Source organism: Gadus chalcogrammus, chromosome 15 (genome assembly GCF_026213295.1).
Source record: "Gadus chalcogrammus isolate NIFS_2021 chromosome 15, NIFS_Gcha_1.0, whole genome shotgun sequence".
Lineage (NCBI taxonomy): Eukaryota > Metazoa > Chordata > Actinopteri > Gadiformes > Gadidae > Gadus > Gadus chalcogrammus.
In genome coordinates, this window is record NC_079426.1 from 2,767,345 (window position 1) to 2,792,108 (window position 24,764).

At 44.1% G+C, this 24,764-nt stretch overlaps 1 protein-coding gene across 1 annotated transcript; it reads left to right on the forward strand.

Moving 5' to 3' along the window:
- The first annotated feature begins 154 nt into the window (after positions 1-154).
- prim2 (DNA primase subunit 2) lies at positions 155-23,986 on the forward strand. The gene is made up of 14 exons (XM_056609839.1): positions 155-240; positions 1,229-1,378; positions 1,495-1,607; positions 1,719-1,810; positions 1,931-2,051; positions 3,368-3,463; positions 5,627-5,764; positions 11,300-11,367; positions 12,634-12,706; positions 13,579-13,764; positions 19,095-19,221; positions 20,465-20,547; positions 22,637-22,705; positions 23,662-23,986. Exons 2-14 carry the CDS (start codon positions 1,234-1,236, stop codon positions 23,857-23,859), a joined length of 1,509 nt encoding a protein of 502 aa, XP_056465814.1. The 5' UTR covers positions 155-240; positions 1,229-1,233; the 3' UTR covers positions 23,860-23,986.
- The last annotated feature ends 778 nt before the right edge of the window (positions 23,987-24,764 follow it).

The following is a 24,764-nucleotide window of genomic DNA, read 5'->3' on the forward strand; positions in this document are numbered from 1 at the left end:
TTTATAAGTCGTAGTGTCTTTTAATTTTTTAAAGGGTCCATAATATTCAAAGGTGACCGTTCATGCAGCAAAATAAACTTTTATGAAGTGTAACCGGACATGACGCATAGCAATGACTCTGCCTGATTGGTTCATTCTGCCGGCTGCCAATGACGTCACCGTTTACCCGCGCTCGAGGAACAACACAGACAGTGCCGTTTGGCGGGGTTTGACAGTGAAGACCGACTCAACTTTAAGTTGGTAATGACAGCTTTATTACATTTTACTTTAGTTCTACTGGTAGTAACATGTCGACGGATTGTATATAGTACAATTCTGGAAGGAGAAATTGCTTTCGCCTCAATGGCTTAAGCGTCACCAGAAATTGACAGTATAGCTAGCCTGATTAGCAGGTTGAGAGTTATCGGGCGTGTGTTTGGTTCTGCTACCCACATAGGATAGCGGCACCAGAAGCAGCCCATCAAAGGCGTAACCACACTTTATCTTCCTCTAAGAACAGGCTAGTATATGAAGTTAGGATATGAACGAGGCGGTGTTATAAAGTTGTGTTGATGGCATGTGCTACTTCATCAGAACCAAAGGCAATGAATATACTCATTGCTACTTAAGAATACCTGTATGTTTTCCTACCATTGAAGTACAATTGGTGCAGAAGTCATTTTTGGAAGTAACACAGATCGGCACCCAACCAATGGGAATTCAGTTACCCGCAAGCGAGTTAAAGAGGATGTTACGACCTATTGAGTCTGACTTCCCTCCAGCACTGCCCTAATCATGAAAATATAATACTCATCTGATTTAATTTAATGATGATACACTCAACAATATTGCACCTCTACGGACAGCTTCGACTCATCTTTGCTGCAGCATACCTTTGGTTTCACAAAAATCTGCGTTTGCAAACCTTGGTCAAGTAGTTAGTCTGAAGGGTAAAATACTTGTGAACACACAGAAAGATGCTACAACAAGACAATCATTGTATTAAGTTAAATCAAAGGCATGCTGATATAAATAGTTTGACCCAAGCTGTCCACAGAGGTGCAATATTGGGGAGTGTATCACCATTTAATACAATCAGATAATTGTATTTTCATGATTAGGGTACTGGAAGGAGTTTAATTAGTTGCTTTCGGCTAGAGTTTCGATATCATTTAGATGACGACCGTTCACCATGTCAACTTTCTGAACTTGTCTTGGTAAATTGTTTGTGTTGACTTGCCACCACTAGGAACCATGCAGTTTCCTGTGAGACAACGGAGGCTGATTGCCAACCCAAAGACGGAGCTCTATGTACATTTTCTGCAGTTCTATGGACAGCCCCCACTTGAAAACATATCGCTCTCAGAGTTTGAGACGTTTGCTGTGGACAGATTGAAACGTAAGACTTACCTGTTACTCTTGTGATTGTTGTATCAAAGGATCCTCCTTAGATATAGCTGAAGAATCCATCAAAATTGTTACAGATTATTACAATTATATGTGTTTACATTCCAGTGTTGAAAACGGTTGAGAACTTGGGAGTGAGTCTAGTGAAGGGATCGGAGCCTTACCGGAATAAGCTCGATAAGGAGTTTTCAACCCTAAACTTTCCAAACAAACAAGAAGTTGTAAGTATCGCGCTGAAGCTTACACCAAACCATTTGGACAGTCTTTTCCCCGGTATAGGTGTTGCTCTGATCTAAGGTGGCCCATTATTCATCTTGATTGTGATTTGGCAGAAGGAGGAAGACAAGGACGGGCCTAATGAGTATGAGAGACGAAGAAAAGACCACATCTCCCACTTCATCCTCAGACTTGCATACTGTCAGACGTAGGTCTCCTCCACAACGCGCCCTTATTTGAATGCCCCTTATTTAGATGCCTTTTAGAACAGGTTTACCTTGATGTTGTATTTTCTAATGTCTGTTTTGTTTTCCATGTTCCCCTAAAGGGAGGATCTCAGGAGGTGGTTCATTCAGCAGGAAGTGGACCTTTTCCGACACCGTTTCAACCGCCTGACTTCAGTCCAAAAAAGTTCTTTTTTGAAACACAATAACCTGCATTATGAGACGGTAAGGCCTGTACAACGCCTTATTGAGCACGTATTATACTGTAAATGCAACATTTTGATGTGAGGCTCCATAAATGGCTTGCTGTGCTCCATTTTTCAAGAGTGTAGAGGGTGTGGCTGGGAATTCAGGGCTGGTAATCATCATAGAGACATCATCTCTCGGGGTATGGTGTTCGTCTAAATCCAAAGTTAGGTGACCACCTGAACTACGTTAATGGATTTGTTAAACATGAGCTTCAGCAAATATGCAGAATAACCACATTCCGACCATTGGTCAAACGCATTACTAGTCCAGGTAACATAATGAATACAGAATGAAACTACATGGGTTCCTCCAGGCCTATTGGAATGTCACATGGAATGGATCAAATGGCAAAAAAACGTTTCAAAGAACCGCTCAACAATCTTGCCTATAGCTCAAACATTCCACTAGATGGCGCTGTTGATCATGGTACTATGCTATGTTCCTCTGCCCCTATGCATTTTCCCTTAAAATGTTATCTTTATCCCTTAACAAAAGATCATGACAATATCAGAGGTGAGGATGAACAGAAAATGTTTTAATTTGACATTTGTTACTATTTTAGTCGGGAGACGAGAGCATGAGAGACGGGTCATTAAGGAGCAGGCCGGGGAGGGTTAAGGGGTCTTGCGCAACGCCAATGCGGGGACATGTGGGATTGAACCAGGACCTTTCAGAGACGAGCCACTGGCCTAACCGGCCCTCCTACTGATCTGAGACCTCAATACATCGGCTCTACATAATGGGTGCATGTTGGCATCGGCTGTTATTAGCAGAATAAAAAACAATAAAACATCATTCATTATTCAAGCTAATTCAAGTAAACCCTTTGTTTTGCTCTGACCTTTTCTTGTGCCTCAGGATTAGTGATAACAGGCTGAAAGGCTTGGGTTTATTACTGCCTTTTGAGTAGCAGCAATTATAAAAGGCCTGTAGTGTACCACAGCCTGAGATAGTGAAATGATGCTGCTCCATTTGTTGTACAGTGGGCATGTAGAGTTTCTTATTGTTATCGTTGGGGATACTGACATTCAGTGTAGTTTAATATCATAGTTTGAACATTTATTTGGTGCACTGCATTTATCTCCTAATTAATCATATCAATTCTTCCTTTACCTTCCAATTTGAATAATACAAACTAGTACCATCTTGTATTGCGCTTATGTTCCAACATTGTCAAAGAATTTCGTTCCATTTTTTTTAAATGGAACTAATCCGTCTGTGCTTTTTTTTTAAACGTTCAATGTATCTACTTCTTGTACTACTTGTTTATTTCTGTCAATACAATTCTTCAGGTTGGCCCGGAAGAGAAAATGGCCCTGTCTGACAAACTGGTCCAGTCCAGCTACGCCGGCAGTGGCTCCAAAGTGGACAACCAAGACTACTACAAAGTGAGTCGTCCTGTTTCCTTAAACGCTCTCTGCCTCGTGGTTTACAAAAACGCAGCATTAAACACGACACAGAAAATGCCATTCATAGCGTATCTCGCTTCCGTAATGTGACGCATAGCCGGTAGGAGCAATGTGATTTGGGATCCGTACTGGATTTTATTGGTTTGTGTTGAAGTGACAGCCTGAGCTGTCCACTGTGTGCTCGCCCGCTGCAGACGTTTATTTATGGGGCTGAGTGGAAACATGGCTGTTATGGATTTGAGATGTTCACACTAAAAAATCTGCTGTAGAGGAGCTATGTGAATGGGTCATGAATAATAGACAAGCCAGTTGGTGGATTTTGTTCTATAGGTGAATCAGTTGACTGTGGAATTAAGCTAACAAGGTAGACATGTCCATTTGGATAAAATAACATGATTTTTCTATTCCAACTTTCATTTTCTGTTAGGAGCATTGCTTTCCAAGATCATCCATGATTCTGTTGGTGATTATGAACAAGGGCTTAGTTTATTCAAGATAATCCACTGCATGCGATCACTGAGTTGTAAAAGCAATCTTCCTCAGAACCCTTATGTCACAGCCAGTCCATACCATGAAATGCAAAGTTGGCTCCGTTGCAGTATTAATTGAAAGCTGGGGCTTTGCATTTATAAGAATTACCCAATGTCCTTTCTGCTTAGAATTAAAAATTGGGATGAATAAAACTGGGACTGGTTCATATTTTATTCGGACCCATTTATTACAGCTAAACTCTTATCGATAACCTTTTTTGCCACATTTTCCTCCTGCTTTGGTGTGAACATGGATTCATGTGAAATCTCTGCATGAAGTACTGAGACATTAAAGCAATCGTGGTCTACTAAGTCCCTCATTTAGAGAGCTTTTGAATCCTAAGTAACCCTTCAGTGATGGTGAAATTTCAATATCTTCATGGACAACCTTGAAGAATCAGTTGAAGAGCTTGAATAATACATATAGACATTTAATTAAGTTTTCCATTATTTATTTTACCTTTCCTCGCTGCCGGATAGATGCAACTAGTTCAGCCTTCTACTTAGGGCTGTGTTTTGCAGAGGACTTCACAATATGACGTGTATTACGATAGATTGGTCACGATAAGATTTGATCAGGATACCTTGTGACACATCCTTAACTGAAAATCTTATAATAGTCTTTTCTATCACCATTTATTCCAAAATAAGTCCAGGCTTTAGATTTATATGTAGATGGCACATTTCCTAATTTTTTCTCTGGTTCTCCATATTTGTTATGACCGGTGTGGGAGTTTTACTTGTTTTATTCGATTATAATTATTACCTTGGCTTGTATGCGATATGAATGAGAAAGCATCGGAAAATAGTCTTCTGAAGAGACTCTTTACTCTTAGATAGTCATCCGATGTTCTGAACCTTCTGTTCTCACCCAGTATCTACTATTACTCAGGCCTGGGAACCAAGGTGACGCACGGTAAGACAACGAAGGTAGAGAATGTTCAGACGAGGACGTTGATAAGTTAGAGGTGATGATGATACATGGCTCAAATCCCAGAATACCGGACATGACGGTTGGTTGGTGGTGAAGCCATTTTAGGGCATTGTTTGATAACAACCCTGGTTTGGAGCTTATGGGAGGAATCAGAGAAGCGACGATATAAAAACTGTTTACCGAAACTTGAAAAGCAGGTGTTCTGCAGACCATCTCGGCTTTTGTGTTACTTTGGCAAAGCTCCTAATACCAGTCGTAAACTTTATTCAGTGGTTTATTTTCTTGTTAGAATTCAAGTGTTGTGCTTTCCACAAAACCAGCTCCCCTGACCTCACCAAAAATAAATTCTTTCTAGTACCAAAAAGTAAAATTGTTGTATTCTTACATTCAATCTATAAACATTTACATTACATTTATTCAGCGGACACTTATGTCTTAGGCAACCTTCAATTAGTGCTTTTAACAATGGCCGAGGTATTTGAAACAAAAATGTATACATGTTCAAATATGCCAAGCATTTTTGTAAAATGTTCCACATATTTTTTAGAGATACTTGGCATCGGCGTATCCATACAATACGACTTACTTAAAATATCTCGACGCTTGGCTCCATCCATTTGGTTCCCCCACCCTACCTGTTCTCAAACGCTCGCTGTTGTCATGTGTCGGGTCTCGTAGGTTCCTTTCCAAGACGCCCTGGATCTGGTGAGGAACAGGAAGGCGTACCTGAAGGCGGGCTACGTGTACATCCCCCAGCAAGACATCGTCATCACCGTGCTCAACGACTTCCGCACACAGCTGTCCAAAGCGCTGGCGGTAAGTGGCCAGCCGACCCTACAGCGAAGGGGCTGAACCTAAAGCGGCAGTGCGCCTCGTATTGACGTTGTGGCAGACACCTCTCAAACCCCCTCGTTATTAGAACGTCAGAACGCTGTGGGAAGATGTGATGTAATGTAATGTAAAGCAATTTTTATCGAGCAATTTGTGTCATGGTGTCCAAAAACAAAAGCCAGACGGTAATGTGTTTTTCACACTTGTGTTGGTAGGATTGCATATACCGCTCATGGTGCAAATTGGACGCGGGTCGGACCACTTACAGTGAATGTAGGAAAATTGCATCGAGTCCGCCTTCGGAAGCTGAATATGCTGATTCGTGTTATCGTGTGGTGCTTTCGCCCATCATTTGAAGGCCTTTAAAGTTTGTCACACCCATTTCAGCACTTGGATATGTTTTCCATTCCCCCATCCACCTTCTCCCAGTGATCAATACATTAGTGGGCTTGCTCACAGCCACGGTTTCGAGCAATTTTTCCCATTAAAAGTGAATAACAATCCTTTTGACGGTTAGTAAAAGTCTCCCGAAGGTCACCGAGGAGCCCCACACAAATAATAGCGATACAAGTTTTTGGTTTCAGCTTTGTTGCGGTAAAACGTGTCCACAGAGGCAGACAAAAGTAGAAGCAACGCTTTTCCTCTGCCGAATGGGTGCTCTGAGCGGATGCTCATTGAAATGCAGGACAACAACCTTGCTCCCAAACATGTTATGGCATCCAAAAGAAGGCCTGAAGGATGGTGCTTGTTAGGATTGGTTCTCTCTTGCAGTTTTTGTTTGGTTTGCACGGATGTGTCATCATATTGAGTTAGAGTTCTCCGACAGGCATAGCTGCTATTGGGTTCCACAATGCCTTTAGCATAGTTAGCCCAGTCGTGGGTTGACTTCCATCTGATGGATTTTGAGGTTTATTCTGTTTCTTTAAACATGCAAGCAAAGGAAATGAGGCGGGAGACTCTGAACAAAAACTTTTAATTGTTTGCTGTTGTCCTTTCACTAGAATGTTTTATCTTCTTATGCCGAACAATCATATATTGTTTTCCTTAATAACTGTCATGAATAAAATTGACTTAATTCCTGAATGCTTCAAACTACTTCAGTGAACACACAATAATACTTATCATGTAGACCGGTTTTGTGTCTGGTTTATTGCTGTGTGTGTATAATCAAATAAAGCCCCCTGCAAAGCATATAAAGCAGGGGTCTCAAACTCAACCTACCTGGGGGCCACCGGAAGGTAGAGTCTGGGTCAGGCTGGGCCGCATCAATTATTCAACAGAAAAAAGGAGCACAACTGACCCAATCTAAGTTAATGATCGGGCTATCATTAGATCACGTTGGCTATGGTATCGCTGACAGCACGGGACATTTCATAGCGGTTGGTGGAAACCGGGACATTTTAGCGTCCTTTGGCTTTTGTCGGGACTCGGGAAGCGCAACTCAAAATTGGGACTGTCCCGGCAAAACCGGGACATCTGGTCACCCTATCACAAGCGATAAAAAAGCGTGGAAAGCCACTCAGCAAAAAGGTGCATTTGACAACAATGCGTGGGCCGCACTAACACTAAACTTTGATGTCAAGTAGGGGGCCACAAAATATCATCCCGCGGGCCTCAATTGGCCCACAGGCCGCTAGATTGAGACCCCTGATATAAAGGAATGCAAAAATAAATGTAATTATTCCAACAATATTGTTCCAAATAAAAAATATCACGCAAATCATTGTACAGGGAGTGTTTGACATATATTCCTAAATTCAACGTATACGGTATACAAAAATGGCTGCAAATGGACATCCATGTTGTATGTACCACAAAATCGAGGCAATGGTACTGCTTGAGGTAAATGGTCTCAAATGATTGACAGAGAATAGTCCATGTGACCCATGACCATGTTTGTAGTCTTCACCTGTTCCCTACATGTAGCCTGGTCTGTAGTCCTATCCCCTACACCGGGGTTGCTCAAGCTTTTACGAGCCAAGATCCATTATTACAGTCGCCAGTCTGCCGAGATCTACCAGTCATTCTACTGATGGCCTGCGAACGTTGCCAGATTGACAACATAACTGCTAACCTTTACCTCACGCGTTCTCCGTCACTCTCTGCCACTCGCTGGATCTTACCCGCTCTGGCACACACTCAGTCGCACACACATTACGCGCTGCCCTGTTCACCTCTGCATGTTCAGCAACGTTTGTTCTGTGTGCCGCACCTTTCCCGACCCGGTATTTGTTTAAAGAAATTGCTTGAGGGTGTACTGTGTTCTGTCACAAAACTATATTCTTATGTTTCATTGCACATTTTTGAGTGGGCATACGGAAATCAGTATGTAGTTTGGGTTTAAGGCGTACACCTGCGTATCTCGTCCACTGCACCAATCTATCATTAAGCATGTCATCAAGTATTTGAACAAGTCTAAGTTAGTCGTCTTCAGTACACAAACCGTTGCCTCTTCTTTCTTTGTCTGCTTTCGGATAAAGAAAAGCTTAAATCGCAACAGGATTAAAAATACATGAAATCTGGGCAGGATTTTATCTGGATTTGCCAACGTCTGCAAGCTCCCTTACCCAATCAAGCTCACGGATTGTGGGCTTTTGTTTAGGCTGCAAATCAATGAACGATGAACTAATCAGGGTAGTTGTCCAGCCTCACAGATCCAACAAAACCTTTTTCGCTTACATGTATACTTTTTAAGGACAGTATATTTTTATGGGCTCAACGGACGATTGACAAATGGTATTAGAGACCAAACAAATGGTTGAGGAAGATGACAATGTAACATCAGTTGGAGGTGTGGCTAGGCTGATGTCAATCAAGCGTGCCATGGTCACTCCCCCCCCCCCCCCCCCCAAGTCAATTAAAAAAGCACCTTTTGCGTATGACCCTGTCAGAAACCTTGTAGAAATTTGACAACGGATAATGCTTGAACAGCAAAGCACTTTTTGTAAACGTGTGCTAAATGTGCTCAATGTGCTCAATCTTGGTACCTGTCATTATGGTTTTATTTTTTTATTTACTTGGACATTGAAAGTACATTGTGAATGCATTCACTAAATGTCCATGTGATATGCATTTGGCATTACATTTTGACATTTCACGGTTTTCTTTTTCACTGTTGACGTCTAACTTTGATATAATTTCAATTAGGTCTGCAATGTTTTATGTAAATTGTTGCATTGGCCATAGTGATAATATCTGGAAGCGAGCCACCAATGTTTTGTTAGGAAAATTGAAGAAAAAATAGGCCGTTATGCTAATAAGAGAGCTGGTGTTTCCAACCAATCAGCATTTAAAAAACACTTTGTTCCTTGCCTTCAAAGGTTCCTCTGAGGTTTTTTTTGGCCAGGAAGCAAATGATTTTGACTGGCCACCAAGGACAGCCCATATCTGCCAGCGATTACACAGCTTGAAACTCCCTTGTTGTGAATGAAAGTCATTTTTAAGGGTGCACAACATATGTAACTGGATATTTTTTGGCATTATCTGGATATGCAGTGTGCATTCTGAAAATATTAAGACCCATCCCCTTTTTTCACATTGCCATAATTGCAGTCATGCTCTAAGAAGGACGACATTAAATATGTTCCTAAAAAATGTACACACAGTAGCTATTCATAGCTACTGCATATGTCGATGACTAAATGCTCTGTAAGGTGACCTTGGGTGTCTTGAAAGGCGCCTCTAAATTAAATGTATTATTTATTATTATTATTATTATAGATAGTTGAGGTATAATAACCGTTTTTTAGAAAAGTTTGTCAATTCGTTAAACAGAAATCGAGATTTCACATTTACCATTTAGTCGATGCTATGCTCCAAAACGTTGTCCAATACCGTGAGGACACTGCTGCACGTTTGCAATAACCAAACTGAACATGACCCCTGGCCCTAACCCTAACCCTCGCTGTGTTATTGCCTTACCCCTGCAACCGACTTCTACAGGGCCATTATTTTTATATATTTTTAATATGAGACTCATATCATTTCCTCCCCAATGGGGTTGTTTCCTGCCAGGGTTTGCTTACATCCTCCCGGCTAAGACACAGCTCGAGGGGAAAACCGTAAAAATACCATTTCATCACTCCTTCACCCCCAACTATTGATAGGGAGCTGCCACTCTGTATTCACTAGCCTCCCTCTCCACCTCTCTCTCTCTATCGTCTCTCGCTCACGTGTGTGTGTGTGTGTGTGTGTGTGTGTGTGTGTGTGTGTGTGTGTGTGTGTGTGTGTGTGTGTGTGTGTGTGTGTGTGTGTGTGTGTGTGTGTGTGTGTGTGTGTGTGTGTGTGTGTGTCTGTCTAACACTCACTCACATATTTATATATACCACCGGCAGGTGCAGCTAAATCACTTTTTCCTCCCCAATGTGCAGCCACAAAAGTAAACCTGTCCAATATGAAGAGGTACTGGAGAAGAGGGTCGGACTGTCCAATGTTATTATGGGGCCCTCCCCGTAGCCAAGCGGGGAGCCATTGCAGCGGTAATGAAGTTGGCACATTGACATCGCACACTCCCACTCGGTTCGACTTGGTTTAAAACGAGGGTGGGAGTGAGGAGGATGTCACGGTTTTTTTCTTTGCGTCAACTACGGCAATCTATATCCCATCTCCTTGTAGTTATGTTGGGCATAAATGGAGAGAGAACGGAGGCATGTTGTGGTGGCCGGGCTTGTATTCGCGATGGCCTGTTTTTTTGTGTTCATGGGCTTGATGTGCGTTCTCTCCCACTGTTCCCACTGTTCCCACTGACATCAATGAGAGATTGCGTCGTGGTGGAGGAGGAGAGAGAGAGAGAGAGGGTCGTTAGGGAGCATGCGATGGTAAGCTGCTGCTCAGCACGACCACATTGCTCGCCGTGGTCATTTTAATTTGAACCGACAGAAATATGGCCGCCATGTCTTGATTTATGCATTGTTGCTGATTGCCTTCATAATGCAAATCAGTTTACTTAATGAAGCATTCATTTTTATTCCCGATCAATTCCGTCCGTTTGTTTTTCTTATCAACGCTTTCCCTTTTGTATGCAGCATCCAATTTCGCATATCCCACCAATGTTTAGAAATTTGATTATCAACAGTTTCCCTTGACGTTATGCAACTGTAGTTACTTAAATTGTGGTTGCTAAACTGCTAAACTCAATTTATTTTGAGAATGTAAACATCATTGTACATTTTGTTTGTATGTGGCTCCGTTTGTGTTAACAATGTTTTTTGGACAACACCCCAAACTTCAGTTGAAGAATACAAATGTTGACCATCTACAATAAGTGACGTGAAAAAAGCCACTGGCTACTTTCTCCGGAGCGTTTGTGGTCTTGTTTTTTGACGTATGCTTTTGTATTGTGACACTCTAATTCATACTTGTCATACTAAACGAAAAGTGGTCACTCAAGTTTAAATCAAATCAGATGTCATTCCATTCTCTCACTTTGTCTCCTTGTCCTCTGTCTCTTTCTCTCTTTCTCTCTCTCTCTCTGTCTCTGTCTCTGTCTCTCTCTCTCTCTCGCGGTCTCTCTCTGTGTAGTTGACAGCCCGTTCTCTGCCGACCGTGCTTTCTGACGAGCGACTGCAACCTCTTCTCAGCCACCTCAGGTATTAATCTTCTCATACAAGAGCATTTTCTTGTCGTTCCTCCTGGCGATTTCCCATTCGACACAGTGCTCATTGTTGTTCTTTTCCTGCTCGTCTTAATGTACAGCATTGTTACGCAAACAGTAGTAGTAGGAATGAAAACGGTGGGCTTTAATTTAGTGCAAGTAAGGCTGTTTAAATTCCTATGCTTGCATTAATTGCCATAAAAAATGGATAGATTATATCTAGAACATATCTTATTAATGCTTTGGTGTCTTTTTCCTTTTAACCTTAACTCTCGTATGTATGTATGTATTCATATATGTATGCATGTGTATGTGTATGTGTGTATATATATATATATATATATATATATATATATATATATATATATATATATATATATATATATATATATATATATATATATATATTAAAGATTATACTTCAGTCGATTTGGTCCCATGACCCGGCTGGTTTGAAAATGTCAGCCCCTGCCAACACGTTCCAAGCCATTTGATTTCCTGTTTTCACGCATAACAATTTAACGTGTGAAATTCTTTAAAGAACACAAGAGAAATTATCTCCATACCAAAGCGGCTTTCCTAGTGTTGTTTCTCACGCACCAAAGACAGCCCAGAAAACACTGGCTTTCAGGGCTGTTGTTTAAGGGCTGCGTTTGACGAAGATAATGAGAATGAAACAACAGGGAAGTGGCTGGCGCACGCCCAAAGGTCGTTTGTGATGTTCCCCAGTATAAAGAGTGAGCCCACCGTTTAAAAGGTCAACCCCTGCCGTCGTGTAAAGCCTCATGGACAAAAGAAACGGCCGCAGTAACTCCACACCGGGGATTTCATGAGAAATGGTGTCGCTACAATCAAGAGCTGTTGGCACAATTATCCTTTTTGTACAAGCGTCCCCACGTCGTGTGCAGTCGGTGTCGGATCGAAATGGGTTTCCGCTTCGAGCATCTGCTAGCAAAACAAATTACACGACAAGTAGGAACATAGGGCGGCACGGTGTGATGCGCTGAGATCTCGTTCTGTGGAACCGTAGAGAAGCAGACTGAGTTTCAAGGAAAGAACGTGCTATGTTTGGTGCAAAACGAATGCATTTACCACCGCCTGGTTAAATCAACGTACCAAGTCTCGGTCACAAAATCCATCATACTCCATAATTGCATTTCTTTACGTGTCCTTTTGGTAGTGCCTCCCTAGGGCTTCGCTGTGGTGCTCTCCATTCGGACTGTATTTTCTTGTGATGTATCTTGCCTGTTTTCTTTCTTAGTCACGCTTACGTTGGACAGGATTACAGTATCCAGAAGAACATGGGGAAGATCTCCCTGGAGCAGATCGACCCGGTGAGAGCACTCGAGCCCCGGCCCCCTCACTTGACTTGAGCTGCATTAAATAAAAACAAGCCGCGGCCATGGCCCTCACCACGTTATTTATCACTTCATCTGGAGTCGTGTAATGAGCAATGCCCGGAGTCCACTGTTCCACATTAGGGCTTTGACTCCGGACTTCGTTATTCGAATATAATTAGAATATCAAAGAATAAATCAAAATTCCAACGAATATTAGGCAGCCCTTAATATTGTAACCTGTTATGGGCAGGCCAAGAGGGAGGGACGTCGGAGAACCCGACGCAGTCTATTCATAATGTTGTAATGACCACGGAAGAGGCAGTGAATGAAGTATTGATTAGACAGCGATTTATTAGAAAGCTAATAAACCGTTGGAACACGCAAGACCGGTAACCATAGCAACGGCGGTAAACAAACCTTGCGAAGCCCAATCCAGGTCTTACTGAAGGCATTTAATGGTCAAAATAATATTAATAAATAATATATGAATATATGCGAATATTAATATTAATATACAAACAAACTTCGAATATGATTTTTGGGCAAAGGTCAAAGCCCTACCCACAACACACAGCGGACGCTGCCGGTCCGTCTTAATATATGTCGCCAAGACATCGACAAGACATGCGGCCGTGCGCTGTAGATACGATCCCGTATTGTCGGGGAAATCATTCCGACTTGTATACGCTCCGATAAAGTTATTGCTGAATGAAGTTAATTTAACCGCTGAAATCTATTGCACGCATACGATGTCATTTGGGAAATAGTTTTAGTGTGTGGACACTGACGTGGGGGTCATCTACCAGGCATGCTGTGGTCCACCCTAACGTCTCCCCCGCCCCCCCCCCCGCCCCGCCCGCCTCCAGCTGTCAGGGAAGTCCTTCCCGCTCTGCATGAGAGGGCTCCACCAGGCCCTGAGGGAGAACCACCACCTCCGGCACGGGGGCCGCATGCAGTACGGCCTCTTCCTCAAAGGCATCGGCCTCACCCTGGAGCAGGCCCTGCAGTTCTGGAGGTCTGAGTTCACCAAGGGCAAGGTGGACATGGACAAGGTAGTGTGTGCGTGTCTGTGTGTCTTGTGTCTGTGTGTGTTGCATGCAGGGTAATTGGGGATTATGAGGCGGTATTAGCGATGCGTGATATGATGCTGTAGCTCGAGACTTCGGTGCCTTGGATTTGTGTCCACAAGCTGAGAAAAATAACAAACCTGCAGCTTAAATGGTGTAGAGTCCTACCCGTGACCTCTGTGTTACGATGAAACACTGGAAGGAGTAAATGAAAAACGAAAAGCGAATCGGTCCACGGGAGTTATGGTCCCCTCCTCGTCCTTTAGACGGTCGTCACGTAGCCCTTTTTGTGATGAAGCCTTTTTCATTAAACCTCTATCACTGTTTCAACCGTCCAATATGGAATGGCTGGCAGCCGCACGCCCAACACTACAGCAGAACGCGCCGGTCTCCTACGGCTTCTCAGGCCACTTGTAAAGCCCAGCGCTGAAGCGGTTTTAATCTCAACTCCCCTACCGTCCGGAGACGACGTGCCTCCTGGAGCCCCCACCTCCTCCTCCCCACCCATCCTCCCCACCCGCATCTCCCCAGGTGTGAAACAGATGGGCAGCCGTTAAAGTCCAGCACCCCCCCCCCCACACACACACACACCCCACCCTCTCTTCCCCCCTCCACCCTCCACTGCCTCACCCGTGCCCAGGATAGAGCAGCACTCCGCTGACCAGATCACCTCTCTCTCTCTCTCCCCCCCTCTGCTCTCCCTCTATGATGTATGTGTCGTGTCAGGATGGCGCACTTTGTGGCAGGCTGCACAAAGACTGCTCATTAGTATGCGACAGGCACGGCGCAGAAAAAGGCAAGAGGCAGCGGCAGCGAAAGCAGCAGCAGAGCCAAAAGGAAGGCCTGGGGGAAGAGACATGTTATATTAGTCTGAGGAGGGGTCGGGAGAGGTTGCATTAGTCCGTACCGAGACAGAGGGGTTATATTTGTGTGTAGAGACAGAGAGAGGTTGTGTTGGTGTGTGTAGCGAGAGGGAGATGGTATTAGTGTAGAGAGAGAGTGCGAGAGAGAGAGGGGATGCATTCGTTTTCAGAGAGAGTGTGAGAGAGGTTGTATTAGTCTAGAGGGACAGACGGAGAGGTTGTATTAGTGTGGTAAAGGAAAAGAGTGAGAGCTTGTATTCGCCCAGAGAGAGAGGGAGACAGAGGCTACGTTGGTTTAGAAATGAAGGGGTACATGTCATCAACAAGCTCCAGCCATTCTTCCTGTTTCTCTCCCTGTCCGACAGTTTGTTTCCCGGGACTGCACGTGTATTTTAATCCCAGTTGTTCTACCGTATGGCCTCTGGTTGGCATTGCTTCAGGGCGGCTTGTGTCCTCGCCGCCCGGTTTGAGGTTAATGAACGCCTTCCACCGGCTGACCACTAATTTACGTAACGGCCAGCTGTGACGCCACGGTTCGGCTATAGCCCTCTGGATGAAGTGCGTATGCTGGCTTTTCTTTAAATCTGTAGCACGTCAGTCACACGCCAACCTGGGTCTGAACCCAGCCCTCGCCGTTCTGCATCTTGGATTTGTTCTGCACTCCATCTCACCTCGACTCAGATCTTTTGGCAAAAATACAGAGCCTTTATATAATGTTTGTTATGCTACCGAGTTGTCTACTTTATGATCTTTATTTACAAAATGTTCAAGGGATTTCGATCTGGTTTCAAGAGGGGTTACTTTGAGCACGGTATATTATCAAGTCTAAATCTGGAAGGAAAAAATGTATTGTATTTCATTTTTTTTTAAACGTCCCATAGGGCACAATAGTATAGTTGTCAGTGTTCATCCTCGAGCTGGGTTATATCTCTAAGGTCCAGGGTCTACGATCCGTACACATCCTTGAGCTTCATGCATAACTTTACCCTCCTCCTTAACTACCTGTCTTTCAATTCCAGGGCACTTTGGATCAAATCTGAGTGAACACTAGTTAAAGGTTAATCGTATGCATAATACAATATACCATCACTATGGACCTCATGCCAAACTGCCTTATGTTGCATAAATCCACGAGTCCTTCCCGTCTCCAGGACTAGCCGTCCCGGCGTCGACCCCCTAACCTTTAACAACGTCATGTTTCATTGCGAGATAGGGAGGGGGGGGGGAGGGTCAATCGGAAAGGTGCCGTCACCACAGCTGACAATTAAAACCGCACCTCTGTTACTTATTGTTTACAGTGTTTGAGTCAACGTGCACGTCGCTGTGCACCGCCGCCGACGGCTCTCGGCCGCCCTCGATAATGTGACATTTTGGAAAACCTTAGCTTCCGAATCAATGTCACGCAAAACAGCCGGTGAATGATTGCGTCGTGCTGCGTCACCACGCAGTGCGCCCCGGGTCCGACCCTCAGCCGCTGGGAGACGTTCCGAGGCTTGTTTAAATAAGGCCCAAGGCCAAGCGCTACAGGGATGAGCACGGAGTGCACGGTCGATGATGTGCGCGCAGCAGGCCGGGTGCATAGGTAGATGGACGTAAAACCCTGTAATCCCAACATTTAATGCGGGCCGATTTAAATGGCTGGATGAGTTTATAACAGGTTTTTGATGGCCAGACATCGTATTTTTTTTCTTTTTTCAGAGCATTTGATTTATTGATTGCCTTCAGGATTTTAAGAAAATACCTTCTCGTATAAATTGCCTACTCTACCTCTAACAGGGGGCTTAATGATTCCATGAATGGCTTGCCTGACCACCTGTGGGCGTAAGATTAACCAAGAGATAGTGAGCCGAGTCAAATAATTGGTTGGCAGACATGCCGCGCATCACTAGCGTGAGGAGTAGCACTGCTTTTCTTCCACTTTCATGAATGTTTTGCGTATTAAGCTCAATATGTCACCCACTTAAGATTTCCTCCCTCCACTGCGCTTTGCTTGAGCCGGCGCCGCGCGTGCTTTCAGAATGGATCGTTATGTGCTCACAGAGAATCGTGTTCTGCAATGTTTTGTGAAGCCCTAACTGCTTTTTTACGGATATCTCTGTCATCCAGACCAATTGGCGGAACGCTTGGTGCTAATTTTACATATGATGGAAGTTTCAATCCGGCCCCTTTTGCCCTCTTGTGAAACCTTGTATTCAAAAGCGTGGTTGCATTGGCACAATGAAGAAAGAGCAAAGACAGTGAGGTTTACCTCTCTGGAATTAAATTTAACTGGCTTACCAGAAAAAAGTGAAATGCATGAATCCACATGGCACAGTTCCGTTAAGACGGGGAGTTTGAAATAGCCAGTGGACCATATAACACAATTACAAGGTGTTTTGACCAGCATAGATTATCCTTGGGCAACATGTGATGTAAATAAAAGAATGGAGCGTAGGGCACTGAGTTGAAACAAATTGTTCTTGGATGAAGAGGCATGCCTTAGACCAGCAGTGTAGAAGCAATCGCCAAGGAACATTGTTTTATGTGGTGGTGGTGGTGGTGGTGGTGTTGTTGTTGTTGTAAATGTGGCCAGTGATTGGGCATTGAAGCGTGATGGAGCTTTTATTTTGGGAAGACCCTGTTGATCAAGCAATACAGACTACTATGCAGCCTTGTTGGTGAAATGTCACTCCTCATTTGTTCAATGTTGTTTGCGGGTCAAAGAAAGATTTTTCCACCGAAGAAGAAAGAAAAACCTCAGATTAGTACAGTGGTCGCCCCTCGCGGTTTAAGAACGTTATTAACGACATTAATGAGCCTTTAACGAGGCGGTGTACTAAGAAGGCCTCGCCATGACGACCAGAAGTGGTTGTAAACCACACGTGTCTTTTGATGGTGCTGAAGGCCCCCTTTTAAAATTGGGTGGATGTGAAATTGGGGTTTAGTACCACATCAGACACACCATGGTCCATGTCCAAGAGGCTATACACACACACACACACACACACACACACACACACACACACACACACACACACACACACACACACACACACACACACACACACACACACACACACACACACACACCCTTTATAATCCCCCTTTGATTGTGTCCTATTTCTCAGTGGCCATCGCCTAGCTTTTGGGGGTGGGAGGGGGGGGGGGGTGTGATGTAACTCCAGAAAGCCCTCTTCAGCGCTGTTCCTGGTCCCCATCTCAACAGGCAGCCGGTCCGGCTTAAGAAATATGGCCGAGGCGTAGGAGTGTTATATACTTATTATATACTTTTATTCATTTATTTGTTTATTCGTCGATTTGTTAGGCGTGCACGAATAAGATTGTCATAGCTGATTTGTCAGGTCAGATCCAATCGTCAACTGATCGTCGAATCCTATACAATATATTTATGTATATATCAATGACTCGATGATCCTTATATTTTTGCCTTCTATACTATAATAAGGGCTAATGTAATATAGCATACTTAATATAATACATCTACGAAATCAAACAATTGCGTTAAAATACACGTGAATGCACATGGAACAAATGCAGCACCATTTCAATTTAGCAGAGCAGTCATTTCCACCAGCGCAGGTGGAACGGTGTGGCATCTGCCGTTCACATCGTTTGCCTTTTAACTTCATGGTGTTAAAATGCTGCAAAACTTTGGTTATTTTTTCCCATGACATTGTGTATCCTTTATACCGAGGTGCTAAAATTTGATCTGTCGAAAAAATTTAATATTGTATGGTGCCACTGCCAGTACAAAGGGGTCCAATATTTCAAATACATTTATGTAAACAGTGAGCAATCTTAGAGGCCAGACGTGATCGGATCAAACATTGTTTGTTTTGTAAGAGCTGAATGTAAAGTGTAGGTTTTGTTCTTCGTGTGTAATGTTTTCATAACGAAATCCTTTTCCACTTTATTCGTTCATTCAACATTTTGTGATGTGAATCATTGCAGCCGGCCGTCCTTTAACAAACGGCTTCCAAATCCGTTGCCGGCTGGGCTGAAGACAAAAGCGCTGTTGAGAATTGTGAATCAGATAAACAAATTATGAAATGAATGAACCAACACATTGTTCAACGCTGGATAATTGGGCCTATTAAAGCATGGTCTTAATCTTAACTGCATATTTCTGTTGAAAGTGCATGGCGTGCTTCAACGATTGATAATTGAGAGAAAAAAAAAAAGTGTTTAACCGACAAGTACTCCTGGTGCGACCTACTAAGCCTAGCAATGACTAGCTGCGAACATCCCCAGTGTGTGAACATCAGCTATCTGGGCTGTGGGGGAAAGCTCCAGGACAACCCCTCTCTTAAGTCCCGCGATGTGACTCATTAGGTGAAGCATCCCTTCCATACCGACGCACCGAATGTCAATACCTGTCTTCACCCGACCCCCCCCCAAGTCCGGGGAGTTCACGAGGAGTGTTCCTCAAACCTTTGGTTCTTTCTTCCGTAGTTCGACAAACAGTACGCCTACAGCATCCGCCACAACTTCGGCAAGGAGGGCAAGCGCACCGACTACACGCCCTACAGCTGCCTGAAGGTGATCCTGTCCAACGCTCCCAGCCAGGGCGACCACCACGGTGAGCAGGCTTCCACCGACCGCCGCGTAAACACACCGTTTGTAGCCGTTGACGTCGGCCCTGAATTATAGATGAGAAAAACACCATATGAAGACAAGCCTGACGTGAACGAAACGGAATGAAACGTTTTTTCTGTTTTTTTCTTAACTGTCTGTTAGTGAATCCATATCCACTGAACACCGAATCAAAAAGTGTTGTCTGTTGGGATGTTTTGTTTGTGCGCAGGTTTTTTTTCCTCCATAACGTTGTTTCGACCGGGCTCCCAAATTGACAGAAATAAACAAAAAATTAAATCAAGGGTTTATGAACTACGTGGAGTAAATTTAATATAAAGTATATACTATAAAACAAATCATTGCAATCGGTTGAGAAATGTAAGAGTTATAGTGCTTTTCATCCAGCAAGAACTGCAGCTCTCTTCAAGTCTTGACCTATCTAATATGGCGGAAACGCAGTGACGCGCTGCCACACCCAATATGGCGCCCATGTTTATTAATCTACGGGAAATCCAGCATCTGAGCAGTCCTACAGGCCCCAGGTGCAGCTACTACCACTAACGATCCACAGCCCCCTGCCACAAATGAACTTCGACACATCTGTATCACGTGACCACCTGCATGACCTCTGCAGCCCCTTTAAAAAAAATAAAAAAGTGGGGTTGCTCTTTCAGCTGTGATGAGGTCAACGTGCCCCACCACACTAGGGTGTGATGCGGTGTGCCCACACGATTAGGGCTGAACGATTTGGGGAAATAGTCGAATTGCGATTATCTCGACCATTATTGCGATTGCGATTTAGTAATGCGATCATTTTTTAATTATTTTTTTATGTTCTGTATTATTCACTAAACAAGCAATAAATCATTCTTTAGTAAGATCAACACAACATTGGAAACAGTCAACATTTAAACAGCTCTTTCCTTTAGGCCAGGCCTATGTGTTGAGTCGAATTGATGCATTAATTGATATTATAACATCTTTATTTAACTATGGAATTGTAAAAAAAAAATAAAAATTATCTTACTGATCTCCAGACAGTAACAGTAAAAAATAAATATATATGTATATATATTTATTTTTTTAATCGCATCCTTTGCGATTTGCATATCGCGTTCTATTACATGGAGATGTCGGTTTGATTTCAACTAATCGTTCAGCCCCTACACACGACGATACCTCAAGGTTCCAAAGCGGTGGATGGTGATTGGGGTTGTCACTGACTGGCTGTCTTGTTCTCTGTCTAGGATGTCCGTTCCGTCACAGCGACGCAGAGCTCCTGAAACAGAAGCTTCAGTCCTATAAGGTGTCTCCCAGCGGCATCGCTCAGGTAGGAGTCCCCCCAGCCGTCTGCTCTCGTATCTCTTTGGATCTGTCAGTCTGGCGTCCTTGCGCGTCAACCTAAGGTCAGTTCTTTTCTTTGAGATTTCTTTGAGAAGTGTGTTGAGTGGGTTTGATTCGTTTCCCGTGGTGCTGCATCACAAGTTTGAGTTTTTGTGATCTTGCTTCCCTTTTAACTCCAGGCAGGAAGCCAGGGCAGGCATGGTCTCTCCTGTCTTCTATAAATGTTAACGTACCATGTTTATTACGTGCCCCTAATTGGAATTCATATCACGCGACGCATCGCGCTTCCCATTTTGTCTTGTGTGACTAACAAACATCATGGAAGTACTTTTGGCGGGGTTATTCTGATCTACACTGCCGCATGGCTTTAACGTACTGCAGATAACCGTCAAGAAAGAAGCCCAATACATAATTCATGATTTGTCAACTTTAAGGATTGCCTTCTGTGCATTCTTTACCTTATTTTTTTCTGAAGAGCAGCTAGGCAAACATCTGGTCCGAACAGATTTAGCATAAATCATTCTCTGACAAGATGTTTGTTTACGTTTAAATATTGATTTACCTCTGAGTCAAGAAAGGCGTCGAGCAACCCGGAGACGGAGGGCATCTCGCTAATTCAGGAGCACAGCTACGCCCGAGCAGGCCGGTCTGCCATCAGATTAAATTAATCGCATCCTCCCCCCAATCTCTGTCATGTACCACCTTCCAAACGCACGAGCACTGCGTAGCTCTCTCTCACCACGTCATTCCCTCAGCCTGCAGACTGGCAAGTAGGTAGACAAATTGGGAGCGAGGGAGTTAAGTTGGTGTGAACCCGCTCGCTGTGAACGGATTAACAAGCATAACATGGGCTCTGTGAAGCAGCCACCACCACACTGCTGGCCAGAGGCCAGGCATTGGCTGGGACTGGCACTGGCTCTGAGCAGGAATGAAATCCCCCAGAGACGTACGTGTGTGTGTGTGTGCGTGTGTGTGTGTGTGTGCGTTGACGCTACTTTCTTCATGCAACCGATGCATTTTCAATCACAAGTCGGGCGCGACACGCAGGTAGATTGAGTTAAGAAATCTACTGCCGGTGTTTGGAAATGGACTCGCTCTGTTACTGCCCTTGCCAAAGAAGCAAGGGTTTAGATGTAGTTTATTCCAAAATGATACTGGTTAACCATGTTTTTACTTGTATGGTCAATTGATATTCAAAGAGTTTTTGAAGTCCTCTGCACATACAGAATTGTATTCAGGGCTCATCGCCTAGGCACTTAAATTTCTACTGGTGACTTTTTCATTTGGTGGCACCCTAACAAATTTTGTCACACCCCTTTTTATTAGACGGGAAAATGTCCTGTTTTAATTGCATATAGGGTGTCATACTCGTCCTCCAGAACCGTGCATTTCTTCACAGGCTCTTGAAGAGCGGTAGTGTTTTCATCCAATCTTGCACAATGTACCCAAACCCTTTTTTCGTATATTATGATCAAAGCAGTGTGTCCTCATCGAGACCTGGGTGGGTCGTGTTTCCACCTAGTGCACTCACAGCGCCGCCACAACACAGAAGCAGCACTATACCTGCAGGCGCTGCTCTAAACCTGGGCGAGCATCGCAGCGCCTTCCATTACCGCTCACTGTATTAACCGCAGAACAGGACCTAAATCTAATCTCCAGACGTGTGTTGTCCTTGTACGCCACAACACGTCGCGTGGCTCGGCTGGTGTGAGACGTGCACTCAGACCCAGAGTGGATCCCGAAGCCACTGACTGACTCCACAAACACTTGTTGTATTTCTGTCGACTTTGCACCGTTATTCAAATTAAATGTAATTAAGTGTCTTTGTCGCCCATCCCCCTTTTAAAAAACGGTACATATTGGCTCATTGCCACTATGACACATATAAATTAATAAATAATTAATTATGTTTTTTTTAATGGCACCACTACGACCTAGGAAAGAATTACCTCACGTCCACATGATAAATGGTTGCAGTCAGAGCCCTGGTATATATAAGTAAGGAATACAAGGCTGGTTCCATATTAATTAATTACTCTCTTGTTGGTTTTGTCTTTTCTTTTGTCTCCACCTAGATCCTGGACCTGGTGAAGGGAATGCACTACCAGCTGGCCTGCCAGAAGTACTTTGAGTTGACACACAACGTAAGGGCGTCTCTTACCGGACATCTTATGAAATAATCATATATGCTCCGTTCCTCCCTACGTTTCCCCACCACTGAGTAGAGTCACATCCACGCCCCTGTGACTGACGGCCTGATTGGTCAGAAATTAGCCGGGAAAAGTCTTGAATCAAAACAAATCAAATCCAAGTTGACTTGAAACATTTATTTTCGCAGTGCGTTTCGCCCACTCATAGCTGACAGATGTACTGTGTATGTCATTTCCAACGAATAAGTCAAATAGTAGCTCGTAAATCTGACCATCAACACCATGAATGGTCTTGTATAATTCCATTCCATCTTGTTGTCATTGATTGTATACTGGGCGGTGTTTGTTTGAGTAAGGTTAGTGCTTCCTCACCATTAAGCTGAAGCAGTGCTTGAATCTACAAGGCCTGTTCCTTTTTGCACTTTAGCCTATGCCGGGGAATTCAATTTGTACAAAACGACCAAAGTAACCAGTAGTACAATAACTCTTAATAATAGCCTTTTTATTTGTTAAGACAAAAATAAAGGTCACAAGCTGAAAGTTGGGCACTTCTTTGTCTCCAGACTTTGTCTTGGAACACAACAGAGAACGGCACACAGACATGACGAGCCGAGTGCCGCTCCTAGGATTTCCTAAAGCACCATCAGCCCCCATTTCATCATTCCTGGACAATATCGGTCGGCGCGGAGCTAGCTCAGCCGTTGTTTGCTGCAGCGCCTCAAAGTATATATAGACATGCCTCGTATGAAGGAGCACGGAAAGGGGCTCGTCCGTGGGCACACAGACGGCGCTGAACTCCCCTCTTCTGTTTGTCTGAACATGTCTGAGATCCAAGCCACTGATCCTCTCCCCTCCCACGGCTCAAACCCCCCCCCTCCCCGCACGCAAGTTCCCCCTCTCTCCCGGCTGAACTTAGTTTGTGTTGTTCTTCTGCCTGTTTCCCGGCGCAGATCGAGGACTCTGGCTTCTCACTCAATCACCCAAACCAGTACTTCCTGGAGAGCCAGAGGGTGCTGGGCGGGGGGGGCAAGGAGGTGAAGGCCGAGCCCCCGCAGAGGGCTCCGGATGTGGCCGCCAAGCCGCCCCTCGACCCCCCAGCCCTGGCCGAGATGGCCGAGGACCTGGACGCCTACTTCCAGGACGGATGAAGACGTCGAATCAGACACGGAACGGACGAGTCTTCGCCGATGCCGCCACGGTGGTTTAAAAATTGCTTGTTTTTGTATTCTGTTTTTTGTCCCCTACATTATACTATTAAAGTTTACTACTCTGCCTAAAGTTTACATCCTATTATTTTTCTTTCGGGGGATTTTCTCTGGGTGAAACTTTCCACGTCTGCAGCGTCTTTGAGTTGTTAAACCAGTGTGCTGACGGTATCCACTGCAGTTCTTATTCTGCTGATCAGGCTGGTTTTAAAGAGGTGTCTCTCGCCCGGTCGCCGCACGGAGAAACGATTCCTCCAAGGATTCGCTCTTTGGTCCATAACGAGTCTTTTTTTTTTTTTTATCCCCGTCTGTCCCAGAAACGGCGCTACCGTGGCTGGTTGGCGGCTAAATGGGGAGCGGTGAGGGGAGAGATGAAAGTCAACCGTTTTTTACGGGGGGAAATTGGCTTTGTGACGGCCCCATGCCGTTTAGCCTCAGATATATGGTTAGCAAATGATGACAAGTCATTTCCATATGTTCACCATTTGGCCGATTTTGCTGTTTCGCTGTCACGCTCTCGTGACATTGGTGTAAAATAGCGCCTTTCTGTAACTTCTTCCTTACGACGGTTTCTATTTTTTTTATAAAGTAGAGTTGATGGAAGGTTATAAAACTCGCACCCTTAAGCCAGTCGGATAATGCTTCGAGTCTCGTGTATTTTCTGCTAATGAACATGGCGTTGTCATTTTATGGAAGAGGATGTGTTGATAAATCCGCTTCAAACGGGTGTAGCCCTTTTCCTCCAGTATCCCTGGCCTGGCGTCTTGAATATGTCAGATCCCAGCCCGTATCTAATACTAAGGGACCAAGAAATTGACATGCATCGCAGCACACGTATGGAATTAACT